At 39.6% G+C, this 26,847-nt stretch overlaps 1 protein-coding gene across 1 annotated transcript in view; it reads right to left on the minus strand.

The window, feature by feature from the left end:
• Positions 1–400: 400 nt before the first annotated feature.
• Positions 401–26,847, minus strand: part of mapk8b (mitogen-activated protein kinase 8b) — a 33,107-nt gene continuing 6,660 nt past the window's right edge. The window contains exons 2-13 of the mRNA XM_020615877.1: positions 26,550–26,710; positions 25,207–25,387; positions 23,551–23,680; positions 21,842–21,900; positions 17,911–18,149; positions 13,166–13,236; positions 12,533–12,656; positions 10,644–10,826; positions 9,878–10,002; positions 8,827–8,890; positions 7,287–7,364; positions 401–5,932 (exon numbers count right to left, since the gene is read on the minus strand). Of these exons, the coding sequence (XP_020471533.1) occupies positions 5,733–5,932; positions 7,287–7,364; positions 8,827–8,890; positions 9,878–10,002; positions 10,644–10,826; positions 12,533–12,656; positions 13,166–13,236; positions 17,911–18,149; positions 21,842–21,900; positions 23,551–23,680; positions 25,207–25,387; positions 26,550–26,598 (1,503 nt within the window). The 5' untranslated portion in view covers positions 26,599–26,710 and the 3' untranslated portion in view covers positions 401–5,732. The remainder of the gene's footprint in view (positions 5,933–7,286; positions 7,365–8,826; positions 8,891–9,877; positions 10,003–10,643; positions 10,827–12,532; positions 12,657–13,165; positions 13,237–17,910; positions 18,150–21,841; positions 21,901–23,550; positions 23,681–25,206; positions 25,388–26,549; positions 26,711–26,847) is intronic.

The raw sequence follows: 26,847 nt of genomic DNA on the forward strand, positions 1-26,847 counted from the left end.
CAAATCCAAACAAAATGCTTTACACAAACTTATTTGGCAACACTTTAAAATTAATCCAAATTCTCAAAATGATTAACCAACACAAATCCCCTTTAGGGATGAGGCTCAGGAGGTACAGCATTTGTCCACTGACCAGAAAGTCAGTAGTTCAGTTCCCGTTCTTTCTAGTCCACATGTTTAAGTGTCCTTGGGCAAGATACTGAACCCCAAGTTGCTCCCAATGGACAGCGCCGCCATCGATGCCTGAGTTGGCGCCTCATATGGCTGCCTCGGTTCTGTACTGGAGACAAACTCCTTATGTGCAGCATACTTGGCCAATAAAAGTGATTATCATTTAGCACAAACTGCTAACCCAAACTATGCTTAGACCATTAACCATTAATTGTGGGATTTAAACTCCCTATATTTCTAACAAAAAATGTGGGCCCACACACACACTTCACACTAATAAAATGGTTGCTGGCCTGTTTGTAAAACAATTTTGTTCATTCAGAGCAAAAGACAAGACAAGACCACAAAAAAAACCCACTTACAGTTCAGTTCAGGTGGTGCAAGAGGTGTGGAATGGAGAACAGAAGAACAGAAACAGCAGTGGATGCTGGAATCTTATGGAACCTTCGTCAGATGACCCACAGAGCTCCCAGTCACCGCAGGGCCCGTTTGACCTTGAACCCCATGTCGTTTGAAAGTCCAGGTCACTGGTTCATATATTTCCACTTGATAAACACTTCTGACAACCTATTGATTGCCAATAGTACTATTACAACCAATTAGCAACATACAGATATTAGTTAGCTTTGTTAACTCTGCTGCATAGCTGTTAATGGTTATACAATGTCACAAAAAGTGCCAAACGTTCGACTAGGGAACACAAGGAAATGTGCATACTGGTGTGATAGTGTCTCTTCTCACATTCTTTGACCTTCAGGCTCTAGTTCCATGCTCATTTTTCTTCTCTCTGTCTGCTCTCTTCCCCACCTCCTCATCTCTACTCCCAATCACAACCCTGTGTCTGACTGACAAGTGAATAACAAATAAAAGCAGGCTTAATAAATTTCAAATAAAGGTGTAGTCTGTATTTTCCTTTTATTTTAGTTAAAAGTATAGTCGACGACATATATGTATAAATATACAGTACTTGAGCTCTCTGCTTTGTTTACATTCTGCTAGCTCGTCACGCTCAGATCTGGGGTTTTGCCAGTGAAAAAATGTGCCACCCAGTGCAGTGGTGTGTTTCACTAATGGGTCTTTAATCCTTTTTGAACAACAATGGAGGTCTATGGCATAGACAAATAAGCAATGAAGGACTAAGACTGACAAACATTAACTGTGAGTAGAGGCAATTCATTGTCGGTTTTAGTATCTATATGGGGAGTGTTGAAAATTCTTTTAATATAGAAAATGACCAGCCTTATCCTTTAATTCCTTCTGTATATTAGGAAGTGGTTTAATCTCCGCCTTCTTTATCCCACCAGGGAAAAAGAAATTTCACCAATTTTCCCCTATTGGTAAATGAACAGTCGTTTATTTAGCTGCTTTAAATCCTACCCATACATACCAGGATTTGCATTACATTAGGGAAGTAAAGATGTAATATTGGATTTTGCTGTATGCAAAGCAGCAAACTTGTTAGGAAAAAATAAAGACAAATCAAAGCTGTTTTGTTTTTTACAGATCCCAGTGCATGTATCCTAGTAATGCACTTTGTTGGCTGTGGGTTTTGGGATGCACAGATCCAGGAATCGTTAAAACTACTTGCATGGCTGGATTCACTAGCAAACATTACAAACCAGCACCATACACATAATGATCTCTTATAGGTATTTACTGATCTTTTTTGGGTTTATTAACATTATTGTCCTTCCCCCTCCAAAATCAAAATCTGTTGGCCAGGTTGTGACTTAGAGAATTTCCCATTTCTGCATCAAACCCTGGCTGACAGATCTGTTTGGTGAGTAAGATTGATTATGTAACATTATGACTATAAACAAGACCAAAATAAAAACTGATCTTAGTCATTTAAAAAAAAAAAACTGACAGTACCAAACATTTTCTTTACCTTCAGGAGAAAGCTAACAAAGGCTACGCCCATCACATAGTACTAGCACAGTTTGCTGAAGGTATTGCACATTTAGTTTAAAAACAAAACAAAACAAAAAAAATACACATAATTCTCTTACTTCTAGGTGAAGTGTACATAATGTACAAAACTAGAAGTGTTGAAACCAACAAATAGTACACTTTCAAATAAATAAATAATGGAATCTGTTATTCACACATCTTCGATAGCTAATTCTGCAGGCGACTAAGTATATGCAAGAAATGGCAGAAATTCAGCCTGAGGTAGTTTATCAAAGCCGACGTCAATCAGAATGACATTGTTTGAACAGATGGAGTAGGCTAATAAAACAACAACAACAAAAAAAAAACAACCTAAGAAGAAGAAAAAAGAATTCCAATGAAAGCTCCAAATTTTGGACTACAAAATTTAAGAGCACATTAAATAAAGTGTATACTCTTGATTTTTCTTCTTTAGTTACCATGACAAATGGGCTAATATGACAAATGAATATGACTTTTTTTCTCCCTGCTATTGCTTCCATTTTACAAATGTGACATAGTTTAAGTCTGAGCTTTTTACTCATTGTTTATTAAAAATACTACTGCACATGTACTAACTGGTGATTTACTTTTTGTTGCTGGATTCTACACTAACTGAATGCAGGTTGAATTTAGTTGTGTACTGTGCTAATCAGTCTCTGCAGCTGCTAACGCTTTACTTGCTAGCATATTCTTGATGCTTGAAAAATTACCAAAACATTCCCTTAAAGTTCTAGTGGCGGAAAAGATAGCAGAGGCAGTTACACCACCTGTTCTTAAGTTCAAACTTAGACATGCTATAACAAAATTAAAAGAGGTTGCACCACACAAACTAGTTCTTATGTAGAGATTAGTTACTAAATATTTAGGGCACCGCCTTTCGCCCGATGCCGGCTGGGTTTGGCTCCAGCTCCCCCCGTGACCCTGTTCGGGACTGAGCGGTATAGAAAATGAGATGAGATATTTAGAGCAAATAACTGCCAAAATGACAAATTTAGCTTCCTAATATTTTATGTTAGCTGCTGTGTAGCTGTTTAACCGCCAAAGCTAACATCAGCTTGCTAATATACTAACTATAATAGCTGTGTAGATAGCGGACAAAACTAATGTGTAGCTAAGTGACAAAGCTAACATTTGTTGACTGATGTATTACTTCTTTAGACTTAAAATGCAATGTGGTCAACGCTGACCAGACACTTAAAACTGCTGTTTAATATGTAAACTGGGAAGTTGTTTACATTTTAAAATAAATTCCACAAAAATGACACAATATACCTCAAATTACTCAACACTATGCTAATAAAGTTAGACTGAATGACCAAACAGAAGTGGTTAAGTTAGCATTATGGCATATTTCCCATTCATTCAATATGGATAATTAACAGTAAAACATGCATATTACTTCATATATGCATATTTAAATTAAGTAATAATTTCATAAAGAACTGGAAATCTAATTCAAATGTTTGGGCAATAAATTCATTAAAACCTATTTTGCTACAGTGTCTTTTAGTTTACACAGTTGATTGATTTTACTTTGACACTGATACAGATCATTTTTGGTAACCAATTTATCCACAGTTAAGGATTTTACTAAGAAACCTTCTTTAAGTTTTAATGGTGCAACCTCATTTAGTATCTCCCTCATCTCAAACTAGCTAGTTATTACTAAGAACTTAGGAGAAACGCACACATTCATAACTTTACACGTGAAAAATCTGCCAAAAAAATTGGTTCGTCTCTGCCTCTCAGAAATGTCTTTGTAACTAAAGCACGAATCTGACTTTTAAAAGGAAACCTTCTCCAAAAACCATTTGCAAAATATTGACAAGAATTTACTTGCTTAACTTCATCCAGCTGAACTTTAGAAAGTAAACCTTTGTTCTTTCTTCTCTTAAATCAGTACTCAAAGAAAAGCCAAAAACTGATATTTTTGCTGCTTTCACAGCAAAGAAACATTCCTTTTTACTTTGATGAAAGACCTTGATAAACCTGCCTGTTCTTCTGAAATGCCTCAAACACATGCTTAAGCATCTCGCATACATCATCACCTTCATACCCTGCAAGACACCACACTCTCCCGCTCAAGGGCCAAAATCAAAACAAGTAGAAAAATATACAATACATTTGTGAGAACTACAACCCCATCAGACATCACTGGTATAGACACCACTGCTGCTTTACAGATACCATAAAAACCTACACATATGAATACACTTCCTCCGACATACTTAGGAATGAATGACAAACAGGCACTTTCCTTTCTATTCAAAATTAAAATCTCTCAAACCAGCACTATTATTGCATAATGTGTTTTGTTAGACTCCACTTGCTTGTGCTTCTGTTTAACATGCCAAGTTTTAGGTTATTTTATTCACGTGTGATACGCAAAGATTGGCCAACATTCAAACAGATCACTTTCCGTTTCCAAATTCACAAAAGTACTGTACATTACTAGTAACACATCGTAGTAGTAGGAAGCCGACATCTTTTCAAACTGTTCCATCGGGCTGCAGATGCTAATCCCTCCAAGACACCAAATATCAACACGTTCACATGCATTCTCAAGATCACAATTCCCTACCTGACTGAAGCACATTCTACTTAAACCATCACCAATTTTACAGCCTCACACAACTAAGTCTGGAAAAACCTGACCAAGTACGACAAAAAAACCATTCTGACGTCCTGAACTGTTAACGACGCCTCACTGTCAAAGCAAGCCGGTGGTCAACACAGAAGAGCTCAGTGCACCCAGTCTTCTCAAGCAAATATCATCATTCCAGTTCCATAATGTCACGCAGTCTGTTGCAGGTACTTTAAAGCACTTGAAAATACAGATGCTTCTCAAAAAGTTCCAAGTTTTTTTTGTGAGAGCCAGCTATGCCTATCAATCTCATAGTTTAAATGTAAAGGGCACCATGAAATTTTGACTGAAAAGGAAGTGAAGGATGAGTAAAGTATAAAGCTTTCATTAAATTGAAAAATTTCAATGTAGGAACTAGTAGTGACTTTTTTTTAACAAAGAAATCTAAATTACCAAATATGTCGTATGCAACTCAAACTAAGTGGGATAAAGCAGGTTAGGGGTGTACTGAGAACATTTCTTGAATTATGTTTCATTGACTAACTGCAAACTGGCATCGAAGATCTGTACAAACTCAATCTAAATTTATATGGAAAGTTGTAAAAGCAGTAGTTTGCAGATTAAAACATGACTTTCAACAGAAAAATAGATCACATTAAAACATTTTAGCGATATTTCCTTAAATTCTCATTGTTGGTTAATATAAACCATAGCATAGTGAAATCATACAAATTCTCTTTTCATCATCTTAGGTTTCTGAAAATTAAGAAATGCCACAATAAATTACAGCTGGAACTCAAATGAAAAGAAATCCTAATTTAAAAAAACCTATAACTGTCAAAGAAAAAGATCTGTCCTTTCAGAAATATTTCTCAAACAGCTAGCTGGCTAACTGCTACACTACTGAAGACAAGCACAGAGAAGAGGTGGAAGGAGGCAGATGTAGGGGACAAGTCCAGGAGCCAGTGTCGGGCTGGTGGTCTTTAAGGTGCCCAAAGGGGACACTAGCCTGCCTAGCATCAGGACCAGGAAGTGTAGTTGATAGTCATCTGCAGCAGCCCAGGGGGCCGCTGGCCATAGCAGCAGCAGCGGTGGCAGCGACAGCGACTGTGCTGGCCGTCTCCAGGCTGTTGTCGGTGTCGGTTAGTGTCGGGTCAGTGGACATGGAGGTGACATCATTGGTGGAGGAGGATGTAGAGGGGTGATGCTGGTGGTGCTGCTGGGGGCTGCTGCTCATTGTTTCACCTGTGCTATGAGAAAACAGGAAAAGGCCTGTGGTCAGCAATTGAAACGGGGCTAAAATGTTTTCAAATTGAAGTGTTAGTCCACTTTCAATGAGTCCTGTGTGAATCCATTTGGCTACTGAATTCACTAAATGAAGGATCACGTAGTTCACAACCACTTGAGTGTTAATGCTGTGAAAACATTTTCAACTGACAGAACCAGCCTCATCTGTGCACTGGGCAATGATTTTAATGCCTGTGCCATCAATGACTCCAACATGTACCATGTACAGGGGAATCAGCGATTTGCATACTGCAGCTGGTTTTTCCATTGATGAAAACTCAATGATGTGGAAATGAATGAATCAGTGCATTTTCAGTGGAGCTGTAAGAGTGATCAAGGTCTCATTTATTACAGCCAAAACTGTCATTTTGACAGACTCAAATCGCCAGTGCTGCTGCACCTGCTTTATGAATAAGAAGTGTAAAGCTGCAGTGACTGAAGACAACGTGTTCTTCTTTTTCTTCGAGCAATTACATCTTGCACATCCGTCACAAAAAGTATTCCGTTTTAGGCCAAACTGTATCTTTTAATGAGCTCAATGTCATTAAGTCCAAGTAAAAACACCTCTACTCCTGTGGATTCTGTGTGCCTGTGTCTGACTGAACGGCACCTCCTCACCAGTCAGGACACCTCTGGAGCTTTTTCCTACATTTTGGTGGAGATAGGAGTGATTTCCTAAGACCAGAACAATCATAAAGTGCTCTTACTGCTACTGCTAATCGTAGGGCTAGAAATGTGCTTTCTTTGTTCCAGGATACCTCGCACGTCAAGGACGCGATTTCTCTGACCAACCGCTAGTCTGCAGTGTTTACACGTCGCTGTTCAGCATTGCTTCTGTTCACCTGGAACCTCGACAGAGGTGATACCAAAAAACAGTACCAGGTACTATCCCCAATATTTGACTGATGGAAACACAAATAAGGCAAGTCAAGATGAGCTGATACCAGGTGGCAGAAAAGAGGCTTAAGGTGGACATGAAATAAGTGACTGACTAGAAAAATCCTTGTGCTAATTCAGCCACTCTCCTGCCCACATACAGTGTAACTCGATCAGAAGGTAAATACGAGTAGGTAAATGAGCACAAGAGTTGAAAACACCTTTGTCTCAACAGAAAAACTATTAAATAACCATATGCAATCCAGAACTACAACAGTGCACTGTTGGATTTTTAACAATGCAGGGTCTGACACAGTTTATAGACATTGTACATGGCAATCTTGGTCAACCTCTCATCTCCAAGAGGAACAAGCTCAGTTGACCATGCAGTCTCACATGTATACACTCTAAGAAAGGCATAATAAACTCCACTAACCTATGGATGCTGGCTGTCCCCTGATGACGCCATTCTTTGTCCTCTCTTCCCAGTCCAATACCTCTTTGTATATCAACTCTGAAACAAATAATACAATATTATCACATGCAGTTAAAAGGTGAAGCAGAGGAAGGCAATGAAAGATGAGTCCATACAGTTGTAAACATGTAAAATCTGGTTTTATTAACACTTTTACAAAATTAGGCTGCAAAGAGAGGGCAGATATAACAGAAATTCTGGTGTGTGGTCACACAAGTGATAAATTCACATTTAGTTTAATCTTTTAAAAAGCACCAATATAGGCTTTTCTGGAGTAAAGCTGTGTTTACCAAATATGTGTGAGCTAAAGATTCAATTTGGTGTTAATTCAATTTAAGAGAATTGTTCATCCCCATTTTCTATCCTCTTATGATATGCAGGTAAGTTTTCGTCCTGCCTGAAGTATGGCCAGTGTATTACACCAGATTTTCCAGTTATCCCTGCTGAATTTAGCCCTGACTCAGTTGCACGAAATCAGGTTAAGTTAAGATGAATCGAGTTGCTATGGAGATTTGTTCTTTGCAGCTGGCCTGCTCCAGACCAGACTAACAGCCAGGTTTGATTGATCCTGGTGCCTTATATGTTCTTTTAGCTCTGATCAGAAACCAATATCACAATATTTCACAGATTAACTGTAAAATGTGATATTCATTTTTACTGACTGTGTTTATGAAGACTGCTGCCGATATTACTTTTAGAGGTTTGACGACTTTTATTGCAGTGACTAAGGTGATTAGAGATCTGTGATCGACCTCGTAGTCTGTTGAAGAAAGTCGTAAATGTGCATTCATCTGAATTACTTAGACCAGGCTTGACCTAGCTGCACCTCCTCAATCTGGTTTATTATCTTGGATTTCTTAATCCTGCTTTTGTGCAATACGCTCCAGGTGTGAATCTGCTGCTGTCATTTGTGTCAACACAGAGTAGGAGGAGACATATAATGCCACTTCCACTCCACCCAATCCCTATCCTTAGGTCTGTCAAACACGGCTATTGTTTTCTATTTTCCATTGCATGTTACACTTGAGTAACAATAATTTAAAGTAACCCCACATTTCTGTTACGCTGATTATTCTCTGTAATAATCTAGTCTCATTTTTATTTTGTTTATGAAATGATAAATGTTGTATCTTACAGGATGTACATCTTTAAAAAAAATGCAGATCCTTATATTTGCCTGGAAAATTCCATCAAACATCTAAAATCAAGTCTTGGCTCCCTGAACATGCAGGTCACCTGTAACAATTCTGAGCTCTCCTTTGTTTGTCCAATCGTTTCTTCAGTTTCCAGTTTTCTTCCAGTTGAAGAACACAAACCAAATTAAATCCTTTATATCTTTTACCTATCTTGAAGAGATATTATTTTTCTTCACAGCACACTAACAAATTAATATGAAAATAGCACAGATCAATACTTTATATTACAATGAAAAAACGCACTGCAAAAAGTTAAGTATTTATGACAGCTTATCAAAGAGGAGAGGAGAAACAGGATCTGCTACCTTTCCACTCCTCCACTGTGTGCTCTCTCTCATCCAGCTGCTTGTCTGTGATCACGGGTGGTGGCTGGAAAAAGACACACACACTCATATCTTCTACAGTTCAGTCAATGATGGTCATTCTAAACATCATAGTAATATACTTTAAGACAAAATGCAGCTCACATGCCACCTGAGAATATACATTGTATTTGTGTATCCAACAACATTTGACTTTTTGATTGGCACAAGATCTTACCCAAGCCATACTGACTTTTAATGTGGATTACACTCACACAACTTATAGGCCACCCTACTGTTTATGCTTCTCTTTTCATTCACTCACTAAATTTTAGCTCCGTGTCTCACACATGAATACTGATACTGACAACTTGTAACCTTTAACTTACAAAGACAAGTTTAAATCTGCATGTTTTTATTCCAACACAATGTCCCAAACTATAGAGATGACGTCAGCTCAAAGTAAAAGACTACAGACTCGGGTAGCACAAGACAAAAAAACTACTGCATTAAATCTTCCTCACATTAAACCCACTTAAAGGTCACACTTTGTGCTTTGATGTGCATAAACTGTTCCAGACTGCTACATTTAAATGTATAGCTCTAACAATCAGTGTCAATCTAATCTCATTTGTTCATTATTTTCTCAATTAATCATTTGCTTATAAAATGTCAGAATAAGGTGAAAAATAGCCATCACAAAATCCCAAAGCCCTGTCATAGACTAAAGGAAACCAGAAAACATTTCAGAAGGTGGAACCAGAAAATTTAGGCAGACTTTCTTAAAAGAATGACTCAAAACAGTTAATCATCATCAAAACACTTGACAATTTTCTGTTGATCAACTAATTATTTGACTAATTGTTGCCACTCTAGATCAAACCACACCCACACACTCATGACGATACAGATCAACTCAAACCGTTCATAAATAGTAAATGAGGATTTTTTTTTGGCAAAGTGTGGTGTTTCTTATTTAGTCATGAATATTTAATGTTATTGAAAAAAAAAAACTCAACAACTTTTAATTAACTATTGATTAGTGTGTACTTACCGCCTCCACTTCAGTCGGGTCATACCACACGTTGATATAAGGATGCTGGAGAGCCTCGTCCACTGAGATACGTTTTGATGCGTCAATTACCAGCATCTTTGAGAGGAGGTCTCGAGCTTGGCTCGCTGGAAAACAAGGTACCAATGGTTGTTTAGCTTCCAACTAAACAGATTTTCATTCTGCAATTTGTTCCAGTTTGGTAGGTCTGGCTCCATTAATTTGATGTGACCATTCAGAAGGCAACTCAAACATTCAGTTTCTGAATCAGACCAAAAGCATTAAGTTTGTTATTTGGTTTATCCAGGACACCCACATTGATTATCGTGTGTTTTTTGTCTGAAAGTTTCTCTAGTGTGGGCTATCAGAGCTTTCAGGGCTCTGAACACATAATACATGCAGTTTAACCAGAGTACTTCAGGAGAATACAAAACTGTCCCATATCCCTGTGTAAATTAATGAGGACAGAACGTCTTAATGTAGTCTTTTGTTCAAAATCCAAGTTGTAAAATTGAAGCATGTTATGGCATAAAATGGCTCACTGGTTGCCTCAATATTTCTGGCACCTTCAGGCAGCAACAAATTTTACAAATGGTTCCTCTTCAAGCTGGACAATCACTGCACCTGCTGTGGAGGACCTATGCACCAAAATGGTAGTAATTCTTCCTAGGCACTAAATTTGAAACCTCACATCAATTTTCTTGTGCTTCAATCAGCCTTTACAACATTTTCACATCACAGTCATCAGCGAAGACAACAGCATCTTTACCTTTCAGTTTGTTGTGTTCAGAGTCTGCAGGAAACAGGACGTCAGGGAAGAGCTTTTCGAAGCTGTAGCCGGCGTACCGTGGCCGGTTCTCCACATAGGTTCGCACTGACTGGTTGAGCTTCATCAGGAACTCTTGAGATGGTGTCCCCAACTGCTCGATCACCTTATTCCACTGGTCGATATCTTAATTTTACAGTATTAAGAAAAGCACTAGCCTAGGCTTGGATAAAAGGAACAGGCAATCCGTTGGGATGGGTCATATTGTGGAATATTATTAACTGCTAAATAATAAAAGCGAGCATTCTGGAGTTGGTATGTCTTGAACTGAATTGCTCTGGCCATGGTCCGAAAACACTTGTGGAACTACAACTGAGAAAAGGAAGAAAATGTTAAATCTGATTATGGGCAAGGGATGTAAAAAAAAAAAAAAAAAGGCACAGCTGATACTGTAGCTACCTTGGCTATAAAGTGGTAATTAAAGGATGCAGACTGAGCACTTTCCTTTGGTAGAAAAGCAGTGACATGGATCTAAATTAACTTCCAGAATGTTTAGTGAAAGGCTGGTACAGCTTACTAAGAAGGAATGGCTAAAAATAATTCAAATTTTATCCATACACCAGTCCTGCAGGAAGCAATGTGATACACCGTGTTCATTCATTCATTCATTCATTCATTCATTTTCTACCGCTTGGAGCCAATCCCGGCCGGCAATCGGGCGAAGGCGGGGTACACCCTGGACAGGTCACCAATCCATCGCAGGATACTCTGTGTTGCAAAACACATTTCAAAAATCTGTACTATACAGTGCTTCATGATAGGTGAGGCAGGTGATGCTCGCCTTAAACAACCCAGATGCACAAAATATGTATACAACTTTTTTTTTCCTCGAGGACAAAAATACACATAAATAAAAATGTAACATACACAGATCTACTTGGAATTAACATACAGAAAGTCTTGTTCATATCACTGTTCATCCTAACAAGAAAGAATAACAAGGAGGAGAAGCCTAGTTTAGTTAAAAAAAAAAAACAACCAAGCCAATGAGAGCTTAGTAGACACGGTTATCTTCAGTGAACATAAAGCTAACCAGAATTGCTATCGCAGTTTCCGTCTCCACTGAAAATAACGTTGGCAGATCAAATGTGTCATTTGGGGTTGACTGGAAGACAAAATAACTACAGTCCACAACAGAAAGAGCTAATATAAACACATAAAGCCTACAGGGCACAGGCCCAGGGGACCAAAGGCCCAGGGGTCCCTAGACCAGACAATCATGAAGGAACTGTTATCCTTTCTGTTATAGCCACAAAATGAGAAAAAGCAGATGTGACAGCTACAAAGCAATACTAAACCACTAAAAAAAGAATAAAAGAGTGGAAAGAGAAAGAAACCAACTGGAAAGACAGTAAAGACTACAAAAAATATGCAAAACAACAACAAAAACAAAAAAGAAATGCAAAACAAGCAAAAATGGGCACAAAACTACTAAAAATAGATGCAAGTAGACACAAACTGACTACAAAATGCTTGCTCAGTCTGTGAGTCTTGCTTGTAGAAGTGTAGGGGTGAGAGGTAGGGGCCTTTTCCATGTCTGTGCCCAGGGGACCACTGTCATGCATGTGTATACAGGCTCACTGGCACAGCTGGGACACTAAAACTGAACAGCCATCACTTACATTATTAATTATTCCTGTGCTCCTCAATTCAAAATGTTTCACTTAAGCTACAGGGCAATGTGGCAGCAGCTCGAGCTACTCTTCTCATCATCCACTGGAATAAAGGACACCTGGCCTCCCATTGTGGGGAAAGATATGAATAAGATGTCACACAGAGAATGGGATGGGACAGCATCTGGGGGTTTGGATGGAGGTTCAACTTAAGGATACGATCAGTGCCTGGAAACAACACACTACCCCGGACCATTTCAGCCATGATGCAGCCAACAGACCAGACATCAACTGAAAAATGAAATGACAACCACCAAATTAGCATGCAGGACTGAGAAACCAACTAAAATAAACACAAATCCAAAGAACAAAAGGGTAAAAAAAAGAAATCATGACATACAAGCCAGGTGATGTGTGTGATACATGACAAAAATGAAGTCCATGCAGTTGAGTGCACCCACAAACCTGGGTCAGTGTCCCACCTGACTGAGGAAAATCATTCTTCTTTTGGCTAGCATTAGCTTTACATGCTGCATATTTCTATATCCAAAAAATGATGTTTATATATGATTTCAACTTCATATGCACAGAATCAGAAGCTTAGAAAGGTGTGACACTGACTTTCTAGGTCTTCTAAAAATGACTTTTTGTATGTATTTTAACCCCCTCATTCTAGGTCTTCTAAAAATGACTTTTTGCAGAAATGTATTTTAACCCCCTCGCTATCCTTGCTGCAATACACGCAATACGTGATCAATTTGACCATAATTGATTATATTTGACCTTTTTTTGGTCACACCAACATGCTACATTGTTACAAGTGCAATTAAAAGCCTCATAATTATTTTCCACCAATTTATTCATTATTTTATTCTGGATGAAGGCCCAGCAATAATCCAGCTCCATGGCAGCTGCTACTACATCTATGAAGACATATGGAAAACAGTTTTAAATGAAAACTGAGAATGGCCGTGCTTGTAATTAAATTTTTTTATGCCATTATCTCAAGATCACAAGTTAATAATTTTATCTACAGATAACACATTTTCTCATGATAATTAGTTTGAGAAAACAAAAGGACAATTTCTCAGCTTTGTCATTTTAGGATAGTTTTTTTTTTTTTTGGAAAACTATTTAGGATTTTTCATGAAGCACTGGCACTACTGCTAAGGTGAGTAAGGAAGGAATCGTGTGTGTTTGCGTGTCTGCAGGATGAGCAAGTCTGTGGCTGCAAGTCAAGGTGTGCAAGAAAGAGAATTTCTATTGTTGCTCACAGGATATGACCACCGTGTGATCCATTTGATGAAAAAATAATAGTCTATGTGCTTTCCCAACAAATGTCAAACACTGCTGCAAGCAGCTCAAGGATACAATCCCTTCCAGGAAAAAGGATTTTGTGGCGAACCATTTCTGCCATAATGCAGCCCACAGCCCAAATATCCACTACATATGCGCAGCATAAAAAGGAGGGAGAAGAGAATAAGCAAAGAAAATGCAACAAGTCAGCATTAAAAATTAGGTTCAGTGTCTTTGGTCAAAAGAACTAGAGATGATAGAGCATTAGTATTTACAAGATTCTTCTGAGTTTTGTTGTGATTGAATATAGTATTTTTTGGTAACCACCTCAGAATTTTTTTTTACACTCCAAGTACTTTTTACATCCAGAAATTGAGATGTGCTTAACCAGCATATATGATCCTGGCTTTATTCATACCTCATCATATTCTGAAACCCCATTCATGGCTCTGTTCCAAATAATAGTTAAACAGTTTGAGAAATACACTCATTAACTTGGAGAGGCTGATGGAGAGAGTGATACGACTCTTCTGTCTGTAAGAAACTAGAGTGAGAAGGTGGTTAACTTAGCCTAGCCTAAAGACTGCAGGGAAAAGGCAGCCTGGCTCTGTCTGAACTAAAATCTGTAAAATCCCCCAAATAGTCCAGCACTAAACCCCACTATAAAACCATAACTTGTTTGTATACATACACTGCTTTTCCACAGATTAAACAAACTATATAAAACATTAACTAGTGAAGTGTAGACGTAGTGGTATTTTTGGACTGAGCCAGGCTAGCTGTTTCCTCTTGCTAGTGTTTAAGCTAAGCTAAGACAACCATCTCCTGCCTCTAGTTAATATCTAATAGTCACATATGACTATTAGATATCAATACTGTATCAATCTTCCCATCTAACACTCAGTGATTAAGCACATTTACCAAAATGTTGAACTACCGCTTTAAGACCTTTTTGCAGAAACTATGACAACATTCCAAGCAGTAGCACCAAGTGAAACTGCTGATGCATGCATAAGTGCCTGTATTAACACATGCTAAAGCACTGCTGGGAACTGGAGTTCTCAGACAGGAAGTCTTCCACAAAGCATTGATGCTTGACATGCCAACTTCCTCCAAGTGTGACCTTTACAGGAACAGGCGGAGTGTGTGTGCGCGTGTGTGCGAGAGAGAGAGAGAGAGAGTGTGTGTGTGTGCATGTTTGAAAGGTTCTGTAGAGGGAAGTCTTCCACAAAGCATTGATGCTTGACATGCCAACTTCCTCCAAGTGTGACCTTTACAGGAACAGCCGGAGTGTGTGTGCGCGTGTGTGCGAGAGAAAGAGAGAGTGTGTGTTTGCATGTTTGAAAGGTTCTGTAGAGGATTGGCAACTGAGAAATCTCCTTAGGTCAAACATTTGCTGGTTGCTTGATCATAAATTTACTTGTTTTTATTCTCAGTTTCATATTATAAAATGAATCCTGTGTGAGTTTGGGTCCAGACTATGTTAAATTAAACAATCCTGAACATATATTTAGCTTATGCACAACATCCTACAACATCTCAGCTTTTGAGGAAGCGGCACCAATGTTAGTTGCTGTTTACTTCATACAGCTTACTGTCTGTCAGGATTTTGTCACTGCTTTCCAAAAATGATTTCCATCAGCTGTTTTACAGAACTGGATAAATCAGTGTGATTAATCCACAGAACTGAAAGGTCTGGGAGCAGACTTTGTGTTTGGTTTTATTCAATCAATGGACGGTGAGAGGGATCCTCGCAACCTCCTGCTGGCCTTCCAGATCGCAAACAACATCATCCGCCGAGGTTACAATCTAGGTGAGCACATACAGTCAGGAACGGATCTAGAAAATGTAAGACAGGGCGGCCAGGCTGGGGCACTGACTCAGAGAGGGGTGGCACATTTGAACTTCATGTAAAAAGTAAATGAAAACTGTAGTTCTATAAAATAATAAACCATACATTATTAAGAATCAAATGGTTTATTTTGTGCAATAGTGAGACACACACACACACACGCTTTATTTAGCTAACTTTGGCTCTGCTCATTATTTACTCCCGACAGGGGACATATCGCTGCTGCACAGTGGTTCCCCCCACTGAGGTTAATCATGCCAAGTACTCCAGAACAACACGAGAAGAAATGAATGACAATGTTATACTGCATGCATGATATAAAAAATTGACAAACATCAAATATAAAGCACCAGAAAAATGTTAGTTAAGATAATTTATCATTGTTTTTCATTTCTCATTCGTTAAAACTGACAAGTGTCACATTTTGACTCTAGCTTGGGAGGCCAATCAAACTCTGGGGGTGGCCAGTGCCACCCCTGGTGCCACCCCCTGTCTCTGCCCATGTCTGTAGAGAAAGTGTTTCCCCTCTTTTGAAACTAATGTTGACAAACTAATCTCCCATCATCTTTCCTGTTCTTCACATTTCCGACCCATAAGGCATCCTCTCAAACAAGGCTCACTGCCTATGGCTATAATCTACATATGGCTATTTCCCATTTGAACTACTATATAACAACTACTTTGCCAGCCACAGGGTTGCCTAATTGGTATTCAGCATAATTTACATAGCAACAATTTCACTGGAGAATTATGCAAACAAACTCTTAGCAAAGTGCCCAGAACTGTCAAAGAAACCATCAGGAATGCTTTAGGCGTGTAAATCCTTATAATCATAATCACAGCCATTATCTTCACTCCCTGACAAAAGAGACCTGTCACACGCTCTACTGCGCTTGGCTGCCTTGATGAGTAGGAAACCCTATTCTAAAATCAAAGCTTTGCACTGCAGAGTATCTAAAGGGGACTGGAGAGCTCTCATCATAGAAACAATTATTACAAAATCGACTGAGCTGACTGTTTGGCGATCCTTGACTCATGTCGTATCTGGTCACCTTCTGAAAGCTTTGTGTGATGAGCCCTGTCGATGCTTAACTCCACCTGTGGCTCAATTACTCCTGGTTGGCAGAGCAAGAGGAGCCCCGCTAGTCCACTGCTGCTTCTTTCACTGATGGTGACTGACAGAGCCCCGTCAGTTTCTGCTAGCGACTCTGCATGTGTGCATGCAAGAGGGATCCTTTGTATATTGCCGCTGGTGCTTCAACGTATGTCTGTGTGCCATCCTGTCTGTTTTTTTTCCAAGGTGACTATGAGCACCTAAGTATGTGCATGTGTGTCTTACTGCAACTTGTACATCATCACTGCTGCGTAACAGCTTGTTACTGTTTGGCTGGTGATATCTTGTGATTTCATATGACAGTATAAAATGAGATCCTGCCAGCTCCAAATATTTTAAAGAAATAGTTCGACATTTTGAGGAAATATACTTGTTACTTTGAAGACGTCATATTGGTCTGTGAGAAATTAAGAGTGGACAAAATATAGTAAATTAACTAGTCATTTAAATAATATTTACTTGCTGCCAGAGAATAAAAATGGCCAGGAGCAGTTACTTCTTGGGACTCTATGAAGACTCTGTCCCAACCAAAATAAACTGTCCAATCTTCATCTAACTCTCATCAAGAAAGCAAATAAGCATACTTCCCCATATGTCAATCAATCCCTTTCACTCCATTTGTAATATTTTCCTGGCTAATAGCTGCCACCCATATTAGGACATTTTGCTGAATGCTAAGATAAGATGGTTGCAGTGTCGCCATTTGCCGATTCCTCTAACAGCGAATATTCACAGATTATCACCAATCAATATCCAGAACCCAAAAATTGCCATTTGGTACAGCGCTAATGCAGTGGCAAGAAAAAGTATGTGAATCCCTTTGGAATGTTTTCTTTGAGATCTAAGTATACACATGCAAAGTGCATAAGATAATAACACATAAACAATTATAACTTTGGCAGCAATAACCTCAAAAAAGGGCTTCCTGTAGCTGTAGATCAGACCTGCACCAGCCCTGCTTCAGCTCACACTATTCTTAGAATATCTGTTGTGAGCTGCTCTCCCAAGGTCATCCTACAGCATCCCTATTGGGCTGGACTCTGACCAGGCCGCTCCAAAATGTGGATTTTCTTTGTTGGAAGTCATTCTGTAGTAGATTTACTTCAAATTGTAGGGTCACTGTTGTGCTGTGTGCAGCAAAGCAGCCACAAATCATGATGGTCTCTCCACCTCAGGGACAATGTTTCCATGATAGTGTGAAGTCCCCTTTTTACACCATGTTTAGTGTGGGTGTTCTTCACAGACAGTTACCCTTAGTTTCATCAGTCCACAAGACATTTTCATTTACAAAAGATTTTATGTTTTGTGCTGTTTAATATAGCTAGATGTAAATACCAGGAAATGTCTTTAGTGGTAAAGCAAACACAAATGAATTGGCCTTGCCATTGCAATACCTTTGGAGGGGACTGTATATATGTAAAATAGTGTGCCTCACCCTGTGAATGATACCAGCTGAGTGCAGGTGTTTGATTCCACACAGCATCTGGTAGAGCAGGTAGGACAGTCTCTCGTGATCCAGCTCCATCTGGATCACCTGGCACAGGTTGGCATCCATCAGCTCCATCACTAGATACCTATGGGGAAACCACAGAGGTAAAATAATCATACAGAGAGATGCTGGACTATTTGGGACTTACATTCCAAGTAAAATAATGACTGGTTAATGTAGCATATTTTATGACCTATGTTACTCAAACACGTATTTATGCCATGTAATGTGATTTATGAGTGAGTTATCTGAAAAATCTATGACTTATTAGATAAACATAGTAGATATCAAAATAATGACAAAATAAACTAAATCAACAGGCATTAGCTATATTACCTACAAGAAAAAAATGAATCCACAACTACATTTTGGACTGTTATTTCCTCACCCACACAGCACTTCTTTTGCGAGGGATTTAGGAAATGACAATAAGAGTTTGCCTGTTCATAACACTTTGCTAAAATTATGCTTTCTGGCTGCTCTTAGATCAGCGGTCCTTTCAAACCTCCTACATTGTTAAGACCAATTTTTTACAAATTCTGTGAGAGTGCAGCTTTACATTGTCAAAAGTAAGGCAATATCTGTATATGATTCATATTTTAATACCATACGTAGTAGATGACATAACACATTCAAGTAATAATCTGTTCAGAATGTCCATCCATCAGCTATGTTGATAATACTGTTTGGTGTGTAGATTGGTGAGGAAAAAAAATTAACTGAATCCATTTTAAAATGAGTCTGAAAACCTTCTGTATCGATTGTATGTGCAACTTAGAGTCTCCAGTCAATCTAACCTGCAGGTCTCTGGACTGGGATGAAGCCCGAGTACCCGGAGAAAACCCAACCAGACACGGGGCCCCGGTTGGCAGCCAGGTTCGGACCCAGAACCTTCTTAATGTAAGGTGGCGGTGCTAAACACTGCTCTCAAACGCATGTAGTGTGTACTGTATATGCTAAAATGTATATATTTTAAATTTTGTACAATACACTGTTGTGCGTGCTGCAGTACAAATATGCATTGAAGGGTACGAACACACAAGCAAAGGGAGTACTCGTCTTCATCATCTAACAGTGTGTTTCACCCTGCAACCCTCTGGCTATGATTTATCCAGTTTCTTTTTTAGCTCCAATCAGGCAGCACTGCAAACACACATGCAAACTCGCAGACAGACACACACACACACACACACACACACAGCTTCTAGATGATGGTATTAATCATGTCTGTTCCTGTCGTACTCTGTGAAAGCCATCACTTCCCCCCACAGCTCAGTGTAGTATTAATAATGCCATATGTATGTACAATTTAACCCCCTTATGTGATCTACAGGCAGTTTCCACTCTCATCACAACTCAGAAATGTATGCAGGACCAACAGTCGCTCTTATGAAAATGCAGTCTGCAGAAACAGACATATTTGGTGAGATTAGGGAATCTGCACTCTACCAGAACCACCAAAGACTTTGTTAGTCTACTGTGTTATGAAGTCGTTTGTTATGTGATGACAGGGTATTCTTAAGCCAACCTTTATATGATCATTTAATTGTGACATTAATCAGCCTCATAGCTATTTTGTGCCAAAATATTTATACCTGATAATCCACTAACTGAATCTAGTTTGTAAAATGGGTCAAGCATTTAACACGTCTAATTAGTGTGATTATATTTTTGGTAATTATGCATATTCCTTGAGTTATGAAGGAAAGCTAATCAACCAGAGATCAAGTGAAGCTGCACAACCCCCTAAACGTCAGAAAGGATTTTCTAAGCCCCTGAACATGCATATCCTGTGCTGACTTTACACAGTGAGCAGATGCTACCCAGCTCAGTTATACTCACACATCCTGGAATTCTTCCAGTGTCTTCTGTGGTGTGAATACGTTTAATAAGCCGATTATCTGTCAAGGAAAGGGCACAGTTATTACTATGCAAGTCTGGAGGAGAAATGAATGATTGTACTGAACGACAACAGCACCAACTCTGAACCAGCAGGGTCGACTGTTCATCTGAAAGGCTCAGACTGCAGCACTCATTGAGCAGTACTGAATAACAACAGGGCATTCTCCAATTAAAAACACGGTACAGCAGAAAAGCAGATTCATGTTTTCAAAATCACCAGTCAATCAAATATAATGAGTGTTTTTTATTCCCGTGTTTCAATGACTCAACAGAAGAGAGTTGCAAGACACAACAGTGTCTGTACAGTGCAGCCTGAATCAGCACAATCAAACACAATGATCAAAACACAGCTTTCCATGCACAAGCTCTTTTCCATCCAACAGTCTTCAGTTACTTCCACAGGGAATTCACAGCTCCTGCTTGTTCATTACATTTTGACCGACTTAAACTTCAGCACAATCACAAACGTGTTTAAAGCCAGATTTATCCAGGAGAAATGCATCCCATTTATTTGACAGTAAAGGTGTCCACAGCTAAAAGTCTTTAACAGTAAAGGTGATACACAGGAACATAAAGAAAACAGGAAAGACGAGCTCTTACGTTCTTGTGGTTGACACATTTCATGAGCACTAGTTCTCTGTAGGCCCGTTTTGCGTGAGTTTGATTCTGAAAGGGCCGGCTGAGTTTCTTGATGGCGACGTTCCTCTCCAAGTTGTGATCATATGCTGAACTGGGGTGAAAAACGTAGCAACAAGTCAGTACAGTACAGTATGGTAGAGTACAACAACAACCCTAGGGACATTTAACCATTTGCACACTTTGCAGTATTAAACAGATAAAACCACAGGATGTACTCTTTAGCTTAACCTAGCTTTTTAGCTACAAATCTAACATGGGTTTGTGGGTTTCTTTCTGTCTTGTCTCTGGCTGCTGTCTGGCTGTTAGTTGATGTGGCATCAGCAGCCTTTGATAGTGTAAAATGGTGATGGCTAGCAGTTTATTGGTCACTTTGGAGCAGAACTCCACAACAAACTGATCATCATACACATGCTATGGCTTAAGACTAACATGATGGCAAACACATCCACCTGCAACATTAGCTTCTGAAGTCATGTTTCTGATTCTCTGGGTATTTAGCTCTGCTTCCACCACCTCGTGGAGTGGAGATATCTGATTCTTTAACTGCTGAAATGTTCACCAGACAGTCACAAACTTATGGTGGTTTTCTACTGTATGAGCGCGGGTCAGCCCTGCCAAGTCGAGCCGTGAGTGGCGGAGCTGCTCCCGAGTCAGCATGGATGTGTTTCTACAGCACCATAAAACGCATCTTGATCACATGGGGACAGTGCGAGCCACCCACCCAGCCCTGCGTAGAAGCAGAGCTGGCTGAGCCCAAGTCAGTACAATTACCCCCTGCTGTTAGGAACAGATGGAAAGGGAGGCCAACCCACGTCCGCTTAGATTAGGGAATCTGCACTCTACCAGAACCACCAAAGACTTTGTTAGTCTACTGTGTTATGAAGTCGTTTGTTATGTGATGACAGGGTATTCTTAAGCCAACCTTTATATGATCATTTAATTGTGACATTAATCAGCCTCATAGCTATTTTGTGCCAAAATATTTATACCTGATAATCCACTAACTGAATCTAGTTTGTAAAATGGGTCAAGCATTTAACACGTCTAATTAGTGTGATTATATTTTTGGTAATTATGCATATTCCTTGAGTTATGAAGGAAAGCTAATCAACCAGAGATCAAGTGAAGCTGCACAACCCCCTAAACGTCAGAAAGGATTTTCTAAGCCCCTGAACATGCATATCCTGTGCTGACTTTACACAGTGAGCAGATGCTACCCAGCTCAGTTATACTCACACATCCTGGAATTCTTCCAGTGTCTTCTGTGGTGTGAATACGTTTAATAAGCCGATTATCTGTCAAGGAAAGGGCACAGTTATTACTATGCAAGTCTGGAGGAGAAATGAATGATTGTACTGAACGACAACAGCACCAACTCTGAACCAGCAGGGTCGACTGTTCATCTGAAAGGCTCAGACTGCAGCACTCATTCAGCAGTACTGAATAACAACAGGGCATTCTCCAATTAAAAACACTGAATAAAAAACAGGGTACAGCAGAAAAGCACTGTTGTAATCCATGAGATTCATGTTTTCAAAATCACCAGTCAATCAAATATAATGAGTGTTTTTTATTCCCGTGTTTCAATGACTCAACAGAAGAGAGTTGCAAGACACAACAGTGTCTGTACAGTGCAGCCTGAATCAGCACAATCAAACACAATGATCAAAACACAGCTTTCCATGCACAAGCTCTTTTCCATCCAACAGTCTTCAGTTACTTCCACAGGGAATTCACAGCTCCTGCTTGTTCATTACATTTTGACCGACTTAAACTTCAGCACAATCACAAACGTGTTTAAAGCCAGATGTATCCAGGAGAAATGCATCCCATTTATTTGACAGTAAAGGTGTCCACAGCTAAAAGTCTTTAACAGTAAAGGTGATACACAGGAACATAAAGAAAACAGGAAAGACGAGCTCTTACGTTCTTGTGGTTGACACATTTCATGAGCACTAGTTCTCTGTAGGCCCGTTTTGCGTGAGTTTGATTCTGAAAGGGCCGGCTGAGTTTCTTGATGGCGACGTTCCTCTCCAAGTTGTGATCATATGCTGAACTGGGGTGAAAAACGTAGCAACAAGTCAGTACAGTACAGTATGGTAGAGTACAACAACAACCCTAGGGACATTTAACCATTTGCACACTTTGCAGTATTAAACAGATAAAACCACAGGATGTACTCTTTAGCTTAACCTAGCTTTTTAGCTACAAATCTAACATGGGTTTGTGGGTTTCTTTCTGTCTTGTCTCTGGCTGCTGTCTGGCTGTTAGTTGATGTGGCATCAGCAGCCTTTGATAGTGTAAAATGGTGATGGCTAGCAGTTTATTGGTCACTTTGGAGCAGAACTCCACAACAAACTGATCATCATACACATGCTATGGCTTAAGACTAACATGATGGCAAACACATCCACCTGCAACATTAGCTTCTGAAGTCATGTTTCTGATTCTCTGGGTATTTAGCTCTGCTTCCACCACCTCGTGGAGTGGAGATACAACAGGGCATTCTCCAATTAAAAACACGGTACAGCAGAAAAGCAGATTCATGTTTTCAAAATCACCAGTCAATCAAATATAATGAGTGTTTTTTTATTCCCGTGTTTCAATGACTCAACAGAAGAGAGTTGCAAGACACAACAGTGTCTGTACAGTGCAGCCTGAATCAGCACAATCAAACACAATGATCAAAACACAGCTTTCCATGCACAAGCTCTTTTCCATCCAACAGTCTTCAGTTACTTCCACAGGGAATTCACAGCTCCTGCTTGTTCATTACATTTTGACCGACTTAAACTTCAGCACAATCACAAACGTGTTTAAAGCCAGATTTATCCAGGAGAAATGCATCCCATTTATTTGACAGTAAAGGTGTCCACAGCTAAAAATCTTTAACAGTAAAGGTGATACACAGGAACATAAAGAAAACAGGAAAGACGAGCTCTTACGTTCTTGTGGTTGACACATTTCATGAGCACTAGTTCTCTGTAGGCCCGTTTTGCGTGAGTTTGATTCTGAAAGGGCCGGCTGAGTTTCTTGATGGCGACGTTCCTCTCCAAGTTGTGATCATATGCTGAACTGGGGTGAAAAACGTAGCAACAAGTCAGTACAGTACAGTATGGTAGAGTACAACAACAACCCTAGGGACATTTAACCATTTGCACACTTTGCAGTATTAAACAGATAAAACCACAGGATGTACTCTTTAGCTTAACCTAGCTTTTTAGCTACAAATCTAACATGGGTTTGTGGGTTTCTTTCTGTCTTGTCTCTGGCTGCTGTCTGGCTGTTAGTTGATGTGGCATCAGCAGCCTTTGATAGTGTAAAATGGTGATGGCTAGCAGTTTATTGGTCACTTTGGAGCAGAACTCCACAACAAACTGATCATCATACACATGGGCGGGGACCCCCCCTCCAAGGCCGAGCCGTGAGTGGCGGAGCTGCTCCCGAGTCAGCATGGATGTGTTTCTACAGCACCATAAAACGCATCTTGATCACATGGGGACAGTGCGAGCCACCCACCCAGCCCTGCGTAGAAGCAGAGCTGGCTGAGCCCAAGTCAGTACAATTACCCCCTGCTGTTAGGAACAGATGGAAAGGGAGGCCAACCCACGTCCGCTTGGCTCAGCTCGATTAAAGCGGGCTGACCCATGCTGATGGAAAAAACACCATTTTTCTGTCTGTTAATTGTTACAGGAAAGGCAGTGTGTGGTGGGTTTTCAAAGCCTTTCACGATTAAAAAAAAACAAAACAACAAAAACACTAATTATAGCAGGAAGATTGATACAGAAGAGTAAAGTTTGGACTATAGAGATTTGTAGATTGACAACTAAATATGCCTACTTGTTCCCCGTACAGTACCATTTAAAGTAGGGTATAGATCCCTTTAATATGTCTGGTTGGATCAAACCATTGTGGGCAAATGGTGACTGTTTTATGGCAGTTAATGATTTTCAGAACACTTGTATCAATATGATGAATTACAACGAGGCAAAAAAAGACACAAAGTGAGCTTACAAAATGTTTTTAAACATAGTGATCAAACTGCTCATTCCTTGACGCAAGTTTGACAAAATATTATCTCATAGTTGACATACTAGCTTTTTTCAGGCCCCGTGTTTGCTTAGTAGTCAAGGTGATGGATAAGCTGTCTTCACATTACCTAATAATTTATGTTTCACACATCCATGGGGCAGCACAGAATTTGTTAATGCATGAACTGCCTTCCCTACAAGTGTGCTGACTGAGTGTGCACAAGAAAAGTAAACTGAACTCTCATTTCACCCCAGTGTTGTTTTAAACATGCTATATGAATACATTTGATCAGATTTTGATTTGATCATGTTTTCCAGTGCATGTATGGAACCTGTCAGTGTACTCATGGCCCTGCAGTACGTACAGTACAGAACAGAAGGGCGCCTAGTATCTGCATGCCACTCCACAGCTGTGGAGTCCATCCTAGACTATGGTCAAGGCTTAAGTGACCTACATGACAACTGAACAAACTAGGTCTTGATGAAGAAAGTTAAATGCTCCAGAGGAAAAAAAAACACTAATAAATGAATTACTTCTGAAATATTAGGATTTTTTTTTCTTTGACTCACCAAACAATTCCCTGCGCACCAGATCCAATTGGTCTGAGGTTCTGGTAGCGCTTTAAAACCATAAACGTTGAATCGCCCACATCTATACTGTAGTACTCCTTTTCACACTTGTTCCGGTTCATGATGAAGCCTTGGACAGACACTGTGACTAGGCATCCAACTGGAACTCTCCTCTCAAGACCTGCAGAGCGTGAAGAGATTTGATTGTGAAGAGAAACAACCATTTGACCTTGGAATTCACACTTGCCTTCCAGCAGCCAAAACAATCATAGTCAGTGATGAGATTCTGTCAGTTTTGCAGAGATTTATGTAAACTGCTGATTTCTTGTAAGATACCACCGTTCATTATTTAGTCAACAGTTATATGAAGGTGATGATAATGTGTGATATGTTGTCTCCGTTTGCCACAAAGGAATCGCAATCACAGCCTGAGTGACACATCAGGCTGACGTAGCTGTCCACCACAGAAGACTTTTTACACAAAATCTCCTCCCTTTTGTGACAATACATATTTATAAAATGTATCCAAGATTTATCAGCAGATATATCATGGATATACAGGTCCTGCCTGTCAGGAGTCATCCTTAATTGTGTGCGGACCTCATGTAATCAATGTTAAACACCATTAAAAGCTGCTGCATTTACTAACATGTAAACAAATTTTATTTATTGCTTAAATAGAACCAGTCAAGTTACTGAAGGTGATCAACTCCATTACAGTGCCGACAAGCAAATGATATTGAAGTATAAATCTTATCTGATCTCTTGGTTCAACAGTGAAACAGCTCTTTAATATCAGAAACTCAGAGAAGCTGTGTATACACCACACAAAACCACAAGGTCTGAGCGAAGGAGCAAAAGGCAGAGTGGAAGCAGGAAGCTGGATTTTGTGCAGGGTATTAAGGTGACAAAATCATTAGTGAAATGTGGGACATTGTGCTGAGGAGGTCAGCTCTGTGATGATAGCCATACGTTTCACACACCATGACCTGACCTCTGGGTTTTTCTGACCGCTGTGAGCCCACCCCAAACCTTTCAGGATCAGTTAGCCTTTCTTTCTCTTCGCTCTGCTCTCCTCTACATCTTCAGGTTTGTTTCTTATTTTGTAGGGCTGCAATTATGACCACTTGAATTAAATACAAGTCAATATAGAGACCAGTTCTTGTTGAGATCAGACCAGAAGAAAGTACACAAAGGCCAAACTCAAATCCACTAAACAAATCAACTGAGTGTTCTGTAACTGGTTTAAATGTTATTTTAAATGCACAAGAAAAAGTAGTTGAAATCAAGACAGCACCAAGAGTCCAGAAAATAGATCTCTATGATGAACAAATATGTGCCACCTTGCCCGGTTTTTCCTGTGCCTCCTCCTCTCTTATGCTTCTGTTTCATCCTTATCGCTTCTCCTCATCTCATCTCTCCTGACTTCTCTCCTGCCATCATGCCTTTGGCTCTGATCAAAACACCCATCTTCTCTCTCCTGCTGGTTGTCAACCTTCTGCAGCTGAACCAGGTGGTGCAGAGGTACAGGGATGAATAGCAGGTTCACGAAAGAGCCTGACCTCAGTTATTTTACCTGACAGCAAGAGAAACACTGCCAAAAATTTAGCAAAGAGACACAGAACAAAACACAATAAAAAA

Source organism: Monopterus albus, unplaced genomic scaffold (genome assembly GCF_001952655.1).
Source record: "Monopterus albus unplaced genomic scaffold, M_albus_1.0 scaffold171.1, whole genome shotgun sequence".
NCBI lineage: Eukaryota > Metazoa > Chordata > Actinopteri > Synbranchiformes > Synbranchidae > Monopterus > Monopterus albus.